The sequence below is a fragment of the Sturnira hondurensis genome, unplaced genomic scaffold (genome assembly GCF_014824575.4).
Source record: "Sturnira hondurensis isolate 20B ecotype Veracruz unplaced genomic scaffold, ASM1482457v3 Scaffold0015509, whole genome shotgun sequence".
Lineage (NCBI taxonomy): Eukaryota > Metazoa > Chordata > Mammalia > Chiroptera > Phyllostomidae > Sturnira > Sturnira hondurensis.
This window is the reverse complement of record NW_028088140.1, coordinates 7,666,987-7,683,883: the sequence shown is the minus strand read 5'-3', so window position 1 is coordinate 7,683,883 and position 16,897 is coordinate 7,666,987. Positions and strand designations below refer to the sequence as shown.

General features: G+C 40.5%; 1 protein-coding gene across 1 annotated transcript in view; it reads left to right on the top strand.

The window, feature by feature from the left end:
* The window catches only part of GALNT8 (polypeptide N-acetylgalactosaminyltransferase 8), a 40,242-nt gene that overhangs the window by 19,186 nt on the left and 4,159 nt on the right, over positions 1-16,897 (top strand). The window contains 4 exon segments of the mRNA XM_037064826.1: positions 1,816-1,999; positions 2,741-2,938; positions 3,442-3,547; positions 8,895-9,080. Of these exon segments, the coding sequence (XP_036920721.1) occupies positions 1,816-1,999; positions 2,741-2,938; positions 3,442-3,547; positions 8,895-9,080 (674 nt within the window).

Sequence of the window (16,897 nt, the reverse complement as noted above, 5' to 3'; positions counted from 1 at the left end):
ACCTGGCCCGAAACCCAGGCATGTGCCCTGAGTGGGAATCGAACCAGTGACCCTTTGCTTCACAGGCCCATGCTCAGTCCACTGAGCTACACCAGCTAGGGCTTGGTCTTGCTCCTTTTAATAGATGTACACCCTCTACTGAGAGTTCCAGCTTTTCCATTCACTTTAATTCTTTCCTGAAGAAATTGTTCCAAGTGGGCAGAATTCATGATTCCATCTCCTGCAGGGTGGGAGCAGTCAAAGGTGAACTCTAGAACCTGCTCTTTTGTTTTTGCCCTGCTTTGCTGAAAGTTCTTTCACAGATGCTATGGTGGCAGCAGAGGAAGGAAAAAATGTGTCAACCCCTTCTGAAAGCAGTGACTGAGTGAATGTATGGTGTTTCCACCTTCTGTTTCTTTCAGTAGGAGCAAACATTCTTCAGGTCCATTGGCTCTCTGTAACACCTTCAATAGTTGAGTCAGTAACCCTGGAGTGCAACAGGGAAAGTTCTAAAATGGGTAAAATTTTTAGTACCATAGTCCTGTCAGTTTTGATTCCAGGTCCTGATCACTCTAGGAGTCACAAATCTACTCTTCCTCTGAGAAAGGAACCAGAAAGAATCTCATACCTTGGCAATGAGGGGTAGGAGTCAGGGAGAGGAGATGGAGGGAAATCTTGATAAACCCAACCAAACACATACATAATTCTTGAGGCAGCATGGCATGGTGGGTAAACATAACAGGGCCCACACCTAGGCATGCCACTTACTAGATGTATGACTTAAATAAGTTTCTTAACCTCTCTGTGAGTCAGTTTTTCATCTGTGAAGTGGGGATACAGAAGTGTCTTTCTCATAGGATTCTTTGAGAATTAAATGAATTAGTATTATCAGGGAGTCATTTGGTTAGATATTTTAAACCCTGCTGAGTGATTTTCATCCAAGTTGTTTTCATACATATGAGAAATTCAATGGGTAGGCTCAGCCAAAGAACAAATGCACAGACAAACTTTATAAAGGGAGGTGAGAGTGGGATGAAAACAGCTGTAAGCAACCTGGGAATAGCAAATCTTGTTTGCATAATTAGGGAGATAAATTCATTAGCTAAAAGTTGGAAAATAGTTCAATTTGGGCATTTTGTCCCAGTTGGTCCTTGAGTAGGCCAAGTAGGAATAGCTAACACATGACAAAAGAATTTCAGTTGTTTATGTTTTCTCTAGAAAATCTTTTTTAAAAAGATTTTATTTATTTATCTTTAGAGGGGAAGGGAAGGAGAGAGGGAGAGAAATATCAATGTATGGTTGCCTCTCATGCATCCCCTGCTGAGAACTGGGAACTGGCCTGCAACCCAGGCATGTGCCCTGACTGGGAATTGAACCGCAATCATGTGGTTTGCAGGCCTGCGCTCAATCCATGAGTTACACCAGCCAGGGTGCTGTTTTCTCTAGAAAATCTTGCGTGTTGCAGGAGAGAAGATGTTGCAAGCTGTCTGCAATGTCTGACCATCAGCATTTCTACCTCAGTTAGGTCAGGTCTGTCCTACTTATTCTTGTTAAAATTTCTCAATGTACATAAAGCTTGTATACACTGGCAAATAGTAAGCAGTATTATTATTTAAGGTAGTTTAACTTCGAGGGAAAGGAGATTAAAAATGGTAATAGTAAGCCTGAAAATGGAAGGGAGGAGAGGTAGTTGCAGGGGAAACAATCAAGGTTGTAGAATTGCTCATCCTAAGCTGGAGGTAGTTCAACCACTATTATATGTAGAATAGTATAAACTTTCTGTACCAAATTGATTATTGCACTCAGAATTTCTATAGGTGTGCCTATCGTTGGCAGGAGAACTAAAGGCAAACTTGAACAAGAGTATTAAGCTTTACAACGAGAAGTATCCACAACTACTGAAAATAGTCCAGCACACAAGGAGAAAAGGTCTTGCTCGAGCACACAACATTGGCCAGGAAGTGGCCACGGCTAATGTGGTTGCCATCTTGGATGCTCATGTTGAAGTGAACGTAGCCTGGTAAAGCTCCAGGAGGTTTCTTCCCCTGAAAAAGGGGAGAAAGGAAATACTGCACATGCTGAATACAAGATAGGGTAGTGTGGAAATAAGGAAAGCCGACACCAGACCTTAAACAAAGGGCAGCTACTAAGATGGGATGCTCTTACTCAAGGATTTTGGTTGGCTAAGCATAGTAATCTAGAGCTAGAGGAAAAAAAAAACCAGTGGTCTTCACTGTTGACACTTATTCCAACCCTGATTTTACCAAATACTTTGTGACTTTGTATACATCACTTCACTTAACTTGATATTCAAGTCCTTATCTTTAAAATGAAGAGATTACCTTTTTGTAATTCCTAAGGTTTTCCCAGACCTGAAATTCCATGCTACAAAGACAGCCGTGTTCTTTGGAGAATGTAGGAAATCAGATAGTAAAGAGACATCATTCTGGAAACAGGGAGACAAAAGAGATAATGTAAATTCTTATAGAATAGTGATGGTCCTGGTTCTCAGTGGCTTGGGTGTAGTGTTTGGCTGCTGATTTCAAATATACTTTTGACATGGGTCAGCTTCTAACATCCCCAGCTATCCCCCAAACTGCAGAGCTCTTCTGGACTCTGGAGAGTTCCTCTCACCACCCAGCATAGCCTAAATGAAGAAAGTGCTCAAGGTCAGGGCAAGGTGCTTGGACCAGCTTTGTCTGCTTGCTTCTGCTGCCTACCCTCATGTTCAGTCTGGGTTTGTTACCCATTCTTCTTCTAGGGAAGAGCCCATCTTGGCTCAGATTCAGGAAGACCACACCATAATTGTGTCAACTATGTTTGACGACGTTCATTTTGACACCTTTGAACTGACTAAATATGAATTGGCAGTTGATGGGTTTAATTGGGGACTCTGGTGCTTCTATGATTTACTTCCAAAGGCCTAGATTGATCTGAATGACGTCACTGCTCCAGTGAAGTAAGTCTGAGAGGGCTCAGGAACTTGGTTAGCACATGGGAAGTCAGGCATATGGTGTGTGGTGGTGGTAATGGAAGAAGGGTGGGAGGGATTAGGGATAGGAGATGACAAAAAAACAAGTGAAAATTAAAGTAAAAAAAAGATGATCCCAGATAAGAGATCGCAGACTCTTAGGACTATTTTAGGGCTTTCAAGTAAAATAGAGCAAATTTTATGTTTTATAAAACATTTGGGCCATTTTAAGTATTTATCAGGCTATGAAGTAGAGATACCAAGATGAAAAAGATCTACTTTTAGTAAAATTTGAGAAAGTTTATGAGAACAACAGAGAATGAAGAAAGGCTATACATACTTAGTCCACCTGGAGGGTTCAGGGAAAGCCTACAGGATAAGGGGGTTGGGTCAAGCTTCGAAGGCCAAACCATCACTGGCTTCCTACCCTGACTTCCATCCTAACCCACACATTACTGAGAGGTTAGTAACTCTTTCTTTGTTTTTCACAGGAGTCTTCTATCCTGGCTGCCTGACAGGTTCTTCCTGGGAAAGATTGGATCTGTGGATGATGGGATGCTGGTCTATGGAGGAGAAAGTGTGGAATTTAGCCAGAAGGTGGTACATTATTATTCTCTTTATGGGACAAAGCAGAGAGAAATAAAGGAGAGTGACAAGATTGTTGGAATCATGGAACAAGGCTGAATGTCATTGGCTCAAGAGGTAGGCAAATCCTCATGTTTCTAGGTCACTAGAGAGAGGCAACGGGATTTGGGGAGTGGAGTTCTTTGGTGTAGGTCTATGTAATCTGGGACACATGGGTGGGAAGGGGTAGAACTGAGGCTCAGCAGATGGTGTCCCTATTTCCTTTGAGGAATCCAGGCATTTTTCCAGTATCTCCTAGAATAAAACAACTTGGCAGACAGCTCTCTATAAGATCAAAGAGAAACTGGGCAGAGGGACCAGGGGATACAGATGTGTGGGCAGTGAAAATTGTTCCTGACTGGACAGCTAGAGCAACTGACATGATGACGTGTTAATTCTGAATGTAGTCTAGACTAGAACAAACAGCCAGTGATGGGTTTTGTGGGTTCTACAACAATGGAATCCTCAAACCACTTCTAGTTCTGACCAACTTTTTGTGCACTGGCTTCTCACTTCAGCAATGATGCCTCTTCTCTGCCCCTGACAGTTTCTCATGCTTTCTCAGATCAGATGAACATCCTGAATTATTTTGCTTTATAAGGGAATTCAGGGTACAAATTAAAATGATTGGAGACATGACAAGTGCAAGTTCATATTACCTCAGTGTACCAGCAAGCTATTGCCACAAAGATACTGGGTAACCAAGCAACCTAAACTCAGTGGCTTAAAAAAACAATAATTTATGAAAAACAAAAACAAAACAAAAACACCCCCAAAACCAATCATTTATTTTCAGAGATCTGCAGGTCCAGCTGGAGTTTGATGGGGCTCTTAAGGCCTCAGTTTCGAACTAGTGCATTATTTCTTCTGCTCAATCCAATTTGTCAAAGTACATGTGACAGCCAAGCCCAAAGTCAGTGGGTGGGGAGTGTCTTCTGTCTACAATGAAGCCATGAAGAACTAGGGCCTACAAGTTCAACACATCATGGCCAGTTTGGAAGAGGTTCTGTGTATAATATATTCCTTCCACAGTATTGTTTTCCCTCTTCTGTACAATCTACAGGCCTTCCTTAAAAAGGCGCTGGCTCTTGGGTTTGTGACTATTCTTGTTAGTTTACCCCTCTTTCATTTTTCAGCCTAAAGCTGAACTTCTTTTTAAAAATTCTCACCCACGGATATGTTTCTTGATTTTAGAGAAAGCAACCTGGGGGTGAGGTAGTGAAAGAGAGAGAAGGAGAAGGACATTGATTGATTGCCTTCCGTACATGCCCTGACTGGGGATTGAAACTGAAACCTAGGTATGTGCCCTGACTAGGGATCGAACCCACAAATTTTGGTCCTTGGGACAGTACTCCAACCGACTGAGTGACCCATCCAGGGCTTAAGGCTGAACTTTTAAAAGAGGTTGCATAAGAGTAGTGAAAATTTCATAGGTATTGGACTCCAAATATTAAGTCCTACTTTTCCACTAGAAAGCTTGTGTTATCCTGGGAAATATATAAATTCTCTAAGCCATACCTACTACATCAAGAACCTAGCATGAAGCTCAGGCTGGGTAGGTCACTTGATTGGAGCATCATCCTGAAACACAAAGGTTGTGGTTACATACAAGAAACAAGCAATGAATGCATAAAAAAGTGGAATAACAAGTTGATGTTTTTCTTTCTCTTTCTCTGTCTAAAATCAAAGAACAAACCTAGCATGATGAATGACACATGGCTTCTGCTTGATCAATAGTTAATAATAAGAATGTTTAGATGGTGGTGTAAAAAATGCTGGACCTAGGTTCTAATTCTGGCTCTGCTAACTCCATGTGGACTGAACTTCTATAAAATGGCTCGTCCCACCTTCCCAACTCCAAAATTCTGAGGCCAGGTGACCTCTGGTCCATTCTCTTTTCTGGAGGAACAAGATAATTTTCTGTCTAAACCTTATTCTGGCCTACTTACTTCAGTTTCTTTCCAACTGAGGCTGATGACCACATATTGCATGTACTTAGGACCCAAACAGGACCCCACATTTATATATTAACAAATAAAATTTGAGTCCCCATCGGGGTTGTCCATTAAGCCACAACCACTCTTTGGCAAAGAGAACTACTTTTTACCTGTGGTCTTGATCAGCTTTCCTATTTCTGAAATGAGGAGATGTGTGCTTGTTTTAACTACCCCATGAGAGTGATTGTGCAGCTAAAATGTAGTAAATAGTTTGACATGATTTTATTAAGATATGAACTGGAATTCTTGTTTGGCTTCTGAAACAGATTCCAAAATAACAGAGGTTTAAACAAGGTAGAAATTAATTTCTCTCTTCCATAACTGTTTGAACATCTGTAGTGCAGGACTGAGATGGCAGCTCCAGGGTGATGGAATCCAAGACTCTCTCATCTTGTGGTTCTGTCACACTCAGCATCACATCTATGTTCTAGTTAGTAGGAAGAGAAAAGGGGTGGGGGTGGGGTGGGGAGAAAGAGTATGTCTTTTTTTAAGGCTCTACATGCAAGTTGTATATATTGTATTTCATTGGCCATGGCCACATCTATATGCAAATGAGGCTGGGAAACAGATTTCAGCTAGTTGGTTATTCCTTTGATGACTATGGATGTACGGGGAATAGATATTGGGAGTACTACTAGTCTAGCACAAAAATATAAATGTAAAAATAATTATTTTATGCATGGTACTTAGCAGAGTCTTGAAGATGACTCTAGTTATGTTGTGGCTGGGGTGTTCCGATCCACCAGAGCTTCCCATAAATTTGGCTGGAACCCCAATTCCCAACTTAGGACCCAGAGTCCTTCTTCCCATTTCTGTGTTCCTTGTCCTTTCCTCTGTTCTCCCTTTCTGCATCTAGACTGCCTCTTCCTGTTCCCATTCTCCTGCCCCACATGTCAAACTCTCCCATTTTGGTTCCCACAGAAGTCTTTCTTTTAACATTTTGTGATTTTTGAAAATAAATTATGCTGGAAACGTGGGGAGTGTCAGGGAAGGATCATTCTTTTGCTATTCTTGGATAGAATAGTTTACCCACATTCAGATTCCTGGGTTTATATGTATGGTCATTTGCCTTTCAAAATCTTTAAGCACTTGTTAGGATCTGCATTTCCCCAATAACAGAACTTGGAGAACATCAGAGCTGCATGGGGTGTTTTATTCTGACATCTAGAGACCATGGCAGTGATGTTGTGAATGGATGAGTATAAATCGAGATGGAGCAATGGGGCTGACGGGCAAGAATGTAAACCCAACATTTGTCAAGCACCTTGTGAATTTCTCATGCTGTGCCAGAACTTACCACGTGGACTGAACTGCCAGAATGTCAAATCCAGCTCTGTCATCTACTCACTAGTATACATGGGCAAGTTACTTAAGTGAGGATAATAATAATACCTACATGATGAGGGTTAAATTTATGAAAAACTAGGGTAGTATGTGGCACGGATTAAGCCATTGCTGTTATAAGCAGAAGCTTCATGTCTGCCTATGTGTATGGACAGAAAGAGGGGGAGTTGTTTGGCAAGTGGGAATAAACTGAGGGAATTAACTTTGAAAAGTGTTGGTCGAGGGTAACAGTAATATTACTTTATAAATATCAATTCTGACTTTTATCTTTTCATTTGAATTTGAGCTTTCTTGTGCCAATGGTTAATTTTTCTTGGAAATTCCCATGGTTTGGAAAACTCCTTTAACTAGAATAATTGAGGTTGTATTTGGGCTTTTAAATGTTTGGCTACAGAGAATAAAATATGAAAACAAATTAGCTGTGACTTCCACATGGTCCTAGGAACTAATGAGGAGAAATAGAAGAAGAGGTGCTTTGAATTAATCACAGATGCTGCTGTTCCCTGAGCACGTGTTCTGTCAGTCATTTAGTCCACCTGACAACCTACATGGTGGCTGGGCTCATCACGAGGAGTGTTTTACTCCGAGTCATAGGGTGTGCCGTGACAGATTTGAACACAGGTCAGTTTGACCTCCAAGCTTGGCTTTTTTTCAAGAGGCAAGGGAAGGGAATCTGTGGTTTCAGAAGCTGAGGAAGGGAGGAAAGAAATTGGAAATCAGATAAGGAGCCTGGGTCCTCAGATGCTTAAGTGAACCAGCAGGACTTAAGTTGCTCACCCTGCCTCAGGGGCTCCACAGGCATGAGTGCAGCAGGTTGCCAACCTCTGCCAAATAGGCTAATATGTCCTTGAAATTACAATTCACTTGGGCAACCATAAAGAAAAGACACTGGAGGCATTGCATCAATCCCATAGCATTAGATAGTTTAACCATCTACCAGGGCAAAGACCATATTTTTAAGCCAAATATTACACTGTGTGGTCTGACAAACATGTCTGTACTCATCAGAATGACAAAAATATTTATAGTTATATCATAAGTCATGACATCTCTTAGTCAAGAATTGCCTGTATTAGTTTTCTACTGCTGTGTAATAATGTCACAAACTTAGTGACTTAAAGCAATACATATTTATTATCTCTTAGTTAATGTAGCTTAGGAGTACATTCTTGCCGAGCTGCATCTTCCACAAGGTTGCAGGCAAGTCACTGGCCAGGGCTGTTCTTATCTAGGACTGACTGAAGAAGCATCTGCTTCTGGGCTCATGTTAGCAGCATTCAGTTCTATGAAGTCACCCAGACCAAGGAGACAGTCAGGTTTGGCTGACTATCATCTAGAAGCTACCCTTCATTTCTTGTACTTTCCATATTGTTGCTCAGAGCATGGTGGCTTGTTTCTTGAAAGCCAGCAAGAGTGCATCTCTTAGCAAGATGTACACCACAATCATATGTAATGTAATTACACATGTGCAATCATGTACATACTATCATGTTTGCCATATCCTATTGGTTAGAAGAAGATCACCACCCACACTCATGTGAAGACCAGGAGGCAGGGATTAGGGGGCCACTTGAGAGTCTATCCCACCCATCACCTTATATCTGGCATGCAGAGGGGCCCTGGGACCCTAACTGCGGTGGGATTAGCTCAGGGCATGGTCCCTCTCAGGACACTAGCACTTTCCTTGGAGATTAAAGAGCAGGGACAGAACTTCCTTTGGTTTGTTCAGGAAGACTTGGTGAAGGGGGTAGGATTTCTGAAACTGTCTGAATGACAGAAGAGAAGTTTGGTAAACCTCTTAGGAGGGTTGTTTTAGATAAGTGAGTTAGGAGGCGGCATAGTGATAGGAGTGGGAGGACTGAATTTACCTTCTTGTAGAGTGGTTCTAAAATGTTTGTCTCTGTGCATCAAGAAGCCATGCCACTTATTGACCATGCGGTCAAGCTTGTCCAGATGGTTTTTTCTCTCTTCTCTTGCAGGCATGGCAGTGTGGAGGAAGAACTGAGGTCTTGCCCTGCTCTTGGATTTATCACCTAGAGAGACACCACAAGCCCTGTGCCTTGGATCTGATTTCTGCCTGGAAGCACAATGCTGTCAGAGTGGCTGAAATCTGGATGGATGAATAAAAACACATGGTTTACTTGGCCTGGAACATACCTCTCCAGGTTTGTCATGGAACTAAATAGAAGCAGAGAAGAAGAAAGGAGGAGGAGGCATGACAGTGGTGGGAAATGGGAGGAGATACAGCAAAAGTACTATACCAGCCCTAAAAAATAAGGGTAAAGTCTAGATGGTGTGATGATAATGACACAACATTTATGTGGCAATACCATGTTCTAGGTACTTAGTCACCACAACAGACCTATAAGGTAGGTTTATTTTATATTTTATGTATTTATTTATTTTTAAATTACAGTTGACATTTGATATTATATTAGTTTAGGTGTACAGAATAGTGCTTAAACATTTGTATAACATAAAAAGTGTTCCCTTGGTGATAAGTCTAGCACCCACCTGGCACCATACATAGTTGTTGCAATATTATTGACTATGTTCCCTGTGCTGTACTTTACATCCCTGTGACTATTTTGTAACTGGTAATTTTTACTTCTTAATCCTTCACCTTTTTCACTCAGTCCATACCCCCTCACATCTGGTAACCATTACTTTGTTCTCTGCATCTATGAGTTTATCCATATTTTGTTTGTTGATTTATTTTGTGTTTTAGATTCCACATATAAGTGGAATGATATGATATTTGCCTATCACTGTCAGACTTATTTCCCTAACATAATTCCCTCTATGTCCACTCATGTTGTCACAAATGGCAATATTTCGTTCTTGTAATGGCTAAGTAATATTCCAGTGTATATATGTACTACATCCTCTTTATCCATTCTTCTATTGATGGACACTTAGGTTGCTTTCATATTTTAACTGTAGTAAAAAATGCTGCCATGTACATAGGGGTGCATATATCTTTTCAAATTAATGTTTTGTATTTCTTTGAATAAAAACCCAGTAGTGGAATTGCTGTGTCATTTGGTAGTTATATTTTTAATTTTTTGGCAAACCTCTGTATTGTTTTCTATAGTTGCTGCACCAATTTACAAAACCACTGAGAGTGCAAAACTGTTCCTTTTTCTCCACATTTTTGCCAGCACTTGTTATTTGTTGACTTACTGATGATAGCCATTCTGAGAAATGTGCGGTGATACCTTATTATGGTTTCAATTTGCATTTCCTGAGGATTAGTAATGTTGAACATCTTTCCATATGTCTATTGGCCATCTGTACATCCTCTTTGGAAAAGTGTCTATTCAGGTCCTCTGCCCATTTTTTAATCAGATTGTTGGAGGGGATTGGTGTTAAAATGTATGCATTCTTTATGTATTTTGGATATTAATTTCTTATTAGATATACCATTGGCAAATAACTTCTCCTACTTATTAGGTTGTCTTTTCATTTTGTTGATCATTTCCTTCATTATGAAAAAGTTTTTCATTTGATATAGTCTCATTTGTTTATTTTTATTTTGTTTCACTTGCCCAAGGAGATGAACTAAATATATATATCTTATTAAGAGCAATGTCAAAGAATTTAGTGCCTACATTTTCTGCTAGGATTTTTGTGGTTTTCAGTCTTACATTCAAGTCTTTAATCCATTTTGAATTTATTCGTGTATATTCTTTTGCATGTCTGTCCAGTTTTCCCAACACTGTTTATTGAAGATACTGTCTTTTAAAAAATATATATTTTATTGATTATACCATTACAGTTGTTTTATTCCCCTCTACCCTGCACACCCCATCCCCCACCATTCCCCCTCTTTAGTTTATGACCACGTACCTCAATTTCTTTAGATTCTATATTTCCCCTACTACTCTTGCCCTCCCCCTATCTATTTTTTACCTACCATCTATGCTACTTATTCTTTGTATCTTCTCCCCCCTTTTCCTCCTCCCACTCCCCTGTTGCTAACCCTCCATGTGTTCTTCATTTCTATGGTTCCCCTCCTGATCTAGCTGTCCTCTTAGTTTGCTTTTGTTTTAGGTGTGGTTGTTAGTAACTATGAGTTTGCTGTCCTTTCACCGTTCATATTATTTATCTTCTTTTTATTAGATAAGTCCCTTTAACATTTCATATAATAAGGGCTTGGTGATGATGAAATCCTTGAATTTGATCTTATCTGAGAAGCACGTTTCCTGCCCTTCCATTCTAAATGAAAGCTTTGCTGGATAGAGCAATCTTGGATGTAGGTCTTTGGATTTCATGACTTGGAATACTTCTTTCCAGCTCCTTCTTGCCTGTAAGGTCTCTTTTGAGAAATCCACTGACAGTCTGATGGGAACTCCTTTGTAGGTGACCGTCCCCTTATCTCTTGCTGCTTCTAGGATTGTCTCCTTCATTTTAATCTTGGCTAATGTAATTGTGATGTGCCTTGGTGTGTTCCTTCTTGGGTCCAACTTCTTTGGGACTCTCTGAGCTTCCTGGATTTCCTGGAAGTCTATTTTCTTTGCCAGACTAGGGAAGTTCTCCTTTATTATTTGTTCAAATAAGTTTTCCACTTGTTGCTCTTCCTCTTCCCCTTCTGGTACCCCTATAATTCGGATGTTGGAATGTTTAAAAATGTCCTGGAGGTTCCTAAGCCTCTCCTCATTTTTTTGAATTCTTGTTACTTCACATTTTTCTGTTTGGTCATTTCTTCCTTCCTTCTGGTTCACTCCCTTGATGTGAGTCCCAGTTTCCTTTCCATCACTGTTGGTTTCCTGTGCATTTCCCTTCATTTCAATTAGTTTAGCCTTCATATGTTCCTCTAATTTGTGACTAAAATCAACCAGTTCTGTGAGCATCCTGATCACCAGTCTTTTGACTGTGCATCTGAGAGGTTTGCTATTTCTTTTTCGCTTAGAGTTATCAGCTCTGGGGCTTTGAGTTCTTCTTGAGCCATATTTTGGACTGTTTGTGCCTGTTACTTATGAGGAGCAGAACCCTAGGTGTTCACCAGGGCAGGGCAACTCAGTAGCTGGGTTGTGACGCTGTATGTGGGAGCTGGGCCCAAGAGGGGCAATGGCGGTCCCCTCTGCTGCTTCCCACAGCTGGGGCCTGTGCGGTCTGTCTCACTGCTCACTGCTCACTCCATTGCTGGTTTATCTGTGCGTGAATATGTGACCGCGGTCAGCTTGCCGCCTTGTGCCCTCACTGGGTCCACCCAATGCTACCCCGGCTGCCTGGGCACCTGGGGTCCAGGGATCTTTCCTGCCCGACCCTGCTCTGCTGCTGGCTTCGCCCCTCTTACCAGTTTGGTTGAATGGTTCATTGTTGTCGGGCTTCTGTATAGTTCAATTTTCTGTTCTTTGGCTGCATCTTTGTTTACTAAACCTTTGTTGTATTCAGACTTGGTTGTGGGAGAAGGCACAGTGTTTCCACCTATGCCTCCATCTTGGTGGAAGTCTGAAGATACTGTCTTTACCTTATGGTATATTCTTTCCTGCTATGTCATGGATTAATTGACCATATAGGTGCAGGTTTATTTCTAGGTTCTCTTTTCTTTCTGTTTTTTAAAGATTTTATCTATTTATTTTGGGGGGCAGGGAGGAAGAAGAAAGAGAGAGAGAGAAACATCAATATGTGGTTGCCTCTCATGCACCCTTCACTGGGGACCTGGCCCACAACCCAAGCATGTGCCCTGAATGGGAATTGAACTAGCGACCCTTTGATTTGCAGACCCATGCTCAATCCACTGAGCTACACTAGCCGAGGCTATAACATTTTTAATGTATTGCTGAATTCAGTTTGCTAATATTTTTTTGAGAATTTTTGCATCTATATTCTTCAAGGATATTGGCCTATAATTTTCTTTTTTTTTTCTTCTCGTTGTGTCTTTATCTGCTTTGGAATCAGGATAATGTTGCCTTCATAAAATGGGCTTGGGAACTTTCTTTCCTCTTGAATTTTTGGATTAAGTTGAGAAGGGTAGGTGGTAATTCTTCTTTGAATGTTTGGTGAAATGTACTCATGAGTCTATCTGGTTCAGGACTTTTGTTTTTTGGAAGGTTTTTTAAAAAAGATTTTATTTATTTATTATTAGAGAGAGGGGAAGGGAGGGAGAAAGAGAGGGAGAGAAACATCAATGTGTGGTTGACTCTCACGTGCCCTTCACTGGGGACCTGGCCTGCAACCCAGGCATGTGCCCTGACTGGGAATCAAACCACTGACCCTTTACTTCGCAGTCTGGCTCTCAATCCACTGAGCCACACCACCCAGGGCTGTTGGAAATGTTTTGATTACTGACTGGTTTGTTCAGACTTTCTGCTGCTTCTTGGTTTAGGTTAGTCTTGAAAGATTGTATGTTTCTAAAAATTTACCCATTTCTTCCAGTTTGTCCAACTTGTTGACATACAATTATTTATAGTATTTTCTTATACTTCTCGGTGTTTTGGTAGTGTCGTTTGCCACTTCCCTTTCATTTCTGATTTTATTTACTTGAGTCCTCTCTCTTTTTTCCTTGATGAGTCTGGTTTAAGGTTTATTAATTTTGTTTATCATTTCAAAGAAAAAGCTCTTGGTTCAATGATCTTTGTTATTTGTTTACTTCTGCCCCAATTGTTTTTTATTCTTGCTTCTACTCACTTTGGGCTTTGTTTGTTCTTTTTTCTTTTGTTCCTTTAGGTGTAAGGTTAGATTGTTTATTTGATATTTTTCTTGTTTCTTCAGGTAGGCCTGTATTGCTATGAATTTCCTTCTTGGAACTGCTTTGGCTACACCCCACATATTTGAGGGTCATTTGTGCTTTCATTCTTGTTCATCTCAAGGTATTTTTTTATTTTTGTTGATCTCGTTAATCCATTCATTTGTTAATAGCATGTTATTATGGGTTTTCCAGTTTTTTCTTGTAATTGATTTCTAGTTCCATACCATTGTGAGCTGATGCTTGATTTCAATATGTTAATGTATTGAGAGTTGTTTTGCATCCTAACATGTAGTCTATCCTGGAGAATGTTCTAAGTATGTTTGAAGGAGATGTATATTCTGCTGCCTTAGTGTGTAATGTTTCACAAATATCAAGTAATCCATCTGATCTAATGTGTTATTTAAAGCTGGTATTTCCTTATGGATGTTTTTGTCTGGATAATCTGCTTCTTCTTTTTAGAGAAGTCTGTTTTTAAAAAATATATTTATTGATTATGCCATTACAGTTGTCCCACTTTTCCCCCTTCATTCCCCTCTACCCTGCATCCCCCCTCCCCCTCATTCCCCCACTTTAGTTCATGTGTCACAAGTTCTTTAACTTCTACATTTCCTGTACTATTCTTGCCCTCCCCCTGTCTATTTTCTACCTACCATCTATGCTACTTATTCTTTGTATCTTCTCCCCACTTCTCCTCCTCCCACTCCCCTGTTTCTAACCCTCCATGTGATCTCCATTTCTGTGTTTCCACTCCTGATCTAGCTGTCCTCTTAGTTTGCTTTTGTTTTAGGTGTGGTTGTTAGTAACTATGAGTTTGCTGTCCTTTCACCGTTCATATTATTTATCTTCTTTTTATTAGATAAGTCCCTTTAACATTTCATATAATAAGGGCTTGGTGATGATGAAATCCTTGAATTTGATCTTATCTGAGAAGCACGTTTCCTGCCCTTCCATTCTAAATGAAAGCTTTGCTGGATAGAGCAATCTTGGATGTAGGTCTTTGGATTTCATGACTTGGAATACTTCTTTCCAGCTCCTTCTTGCCTGTAAGGTCTCTTTTGAGAAATCCACTGACAGTCTGATGGGAACTCCTTTGTAGGTGACCGTCCCCTTATCTCTTGCTGCTTCTAGGATTGTCTCCTTCATTTTAATCTTGGCTAATGTAATTGTGATGTGCCTTGGTGTGTTCCTTCTTGGGTCCAACTTCTTTGGGACTCTCTGAGCTTCCTGGATTTCCTGGAAGTCTATTTTCTTTGCCAGACTAGGGAAGTTCTCCTTTATTATTTGTTCAAATAAGTTTTCCACTTGTTGCTCTTCCTCTTCCCCTTCTGGTACCCCTATAATTCGGATGTTGGAATGTTTAAAAATGTCCTGGAGGTTCCTAAGCCTCTCCTCATTTTTTTGAATTCTTATTTCTTTATTCTTTTCTGGTTGGATGTTTCTTCCTTCCTTCTGCTCCACTCCATTAATTTGAGTCCCAGTTTCCTTTCTATTACTATTGGTTCCCTGTGCATTTTGCTTCATTTCACTTAGTCTAGACTTCATTTTTTTCATCTAATTTGCAACTAAAATCATCCAGTTCTGTGAGCATCCTGATCATCAGTATTTTGAACTGTGCATCCAATAGGTTGGCTATCTCTTTGTTGCTTAGAAGTATTGGCTCTGGGGCTTTGAGCTGTTCTTCTATTTGAGCCACAATGTTTTGGTCTGTTTGCACCTGTTACATATGAGGGGTGAAAGCTTAGGTGTTCATGAGGTCAGGTCAATCCAGTCACTGGGTTGTAGCTGGGGGCGGGGCCAGAAAAGGAGAAATGATGTTTGTTCTACTCTCTCTCGGATTTTGGTACCTCTCCCACTTCCCACAAGCAAATTGGGCCCTTCTGGCGCTGGTTCCTGGGTGGGTGGGCGGGCTTGTGTATGTTCTAGGACCCTGTGGGTCTCTCCAACGAACTCTCCTGTGAGGCTGGCAGACTCTCCTGGCACCTCAACCCCAAAAAGTTTTTTCAATTGGTGCTCTTAAGCATTATTTCCCAGCACTGGGGCCCTGCATTGCACAGTCTCTCTCACTGTCCATTTTTCCACGTGGTTTATTTGCACATGAATGTGTGACTGTGGTCAGCCAGCCACCTTGCACCCTCACTGGGTCTGCCCATTGCTATCCCTCACCTGGGATCTGCCAACTGCCTCCTGTGTGCCTGGGTTGGTCTGGCAGCCACTGCTTTTCTCTGCCATGACCCCTCTCCACTGGTCACCGACTCTACCCCTCTTACCGGTCTAGACAAATGGTTCATTGTTGTCAGACTTCCGTACAGTTCAATTTTCTGTTGGTTTTGGTTGTGTTTTTGTTTCTAAGTCTTTGTTGTCCTTAAATTTGGTCATGCGAGGAGGTACAGTGTTTCCGCCTATGCCTCCATCTTGGCTGGAAGTTCATAGAGAAGTCTCTTTAACATTTTTTATAATACTGGTTTGGTGGTGAAGGACTTCTTTATCATTTTCTTCTCTGAAAATCTCTTTATCTCCCCTTTGATTCTAATGATAGTGTTGCCTGATTGAATAATCTTGATTGTAGGTCCTTTCTTATTATTACTTTGAATATTTCATGCCAATTCCTCCTGGTTTGTAACGTTTCTGTTGAGAAATCAGCTGACAGTCTTATGGGAGCTTCCTTGTGTGCATCTACTTTTCTTTTACTGTTTTTGAGGTTCTTTCTTTTCTTTTTAACCATGGCATTCTAATTGAGATGTGCCTTGGTGTGGACCTTTCTGGTATCATCATTTTTGGGACTATGCACTTTCTGGATTTGTATGTTTATTTCCTTTGCCAGATTAGGATGGTTTTCAGTCATTATTTTTTCAAATAGGGTTTTAATCCCTCATTCTCTTTCTCCTTCTCTCACCATTGTGATGCAAATGTATGCTTGATGTTGTCCCAGAGATCCCTTAAAGTATTCTTATTTTTAAAAATTCTTCTTTTGTTTTTCTTATTGGGTGTTTTCTACTACCTTTTCTTCCAAATCACTGATTTGGTTCACTGCTTTATCTGTTGACTCCCTATAATGTATTTTTCATTTCTGACTGGTTCTTTTACAGTTTATACCTCTTTATATAAGAGATTCTTACTGAATCTCTTACTGAAGTAATCTGTTTTTTTCTCTAAGTTCATTGAGCATCTTTATAACCAGTGTTTTGAACTCTGTACATGGTAGATTGCTTGCTTCTATTTAGTTTAGTTCTTTTTCTGAATGTTGTCTTGTTTGATTCAGGATATGTTTCTTTTCCTCCTCATTTTGAC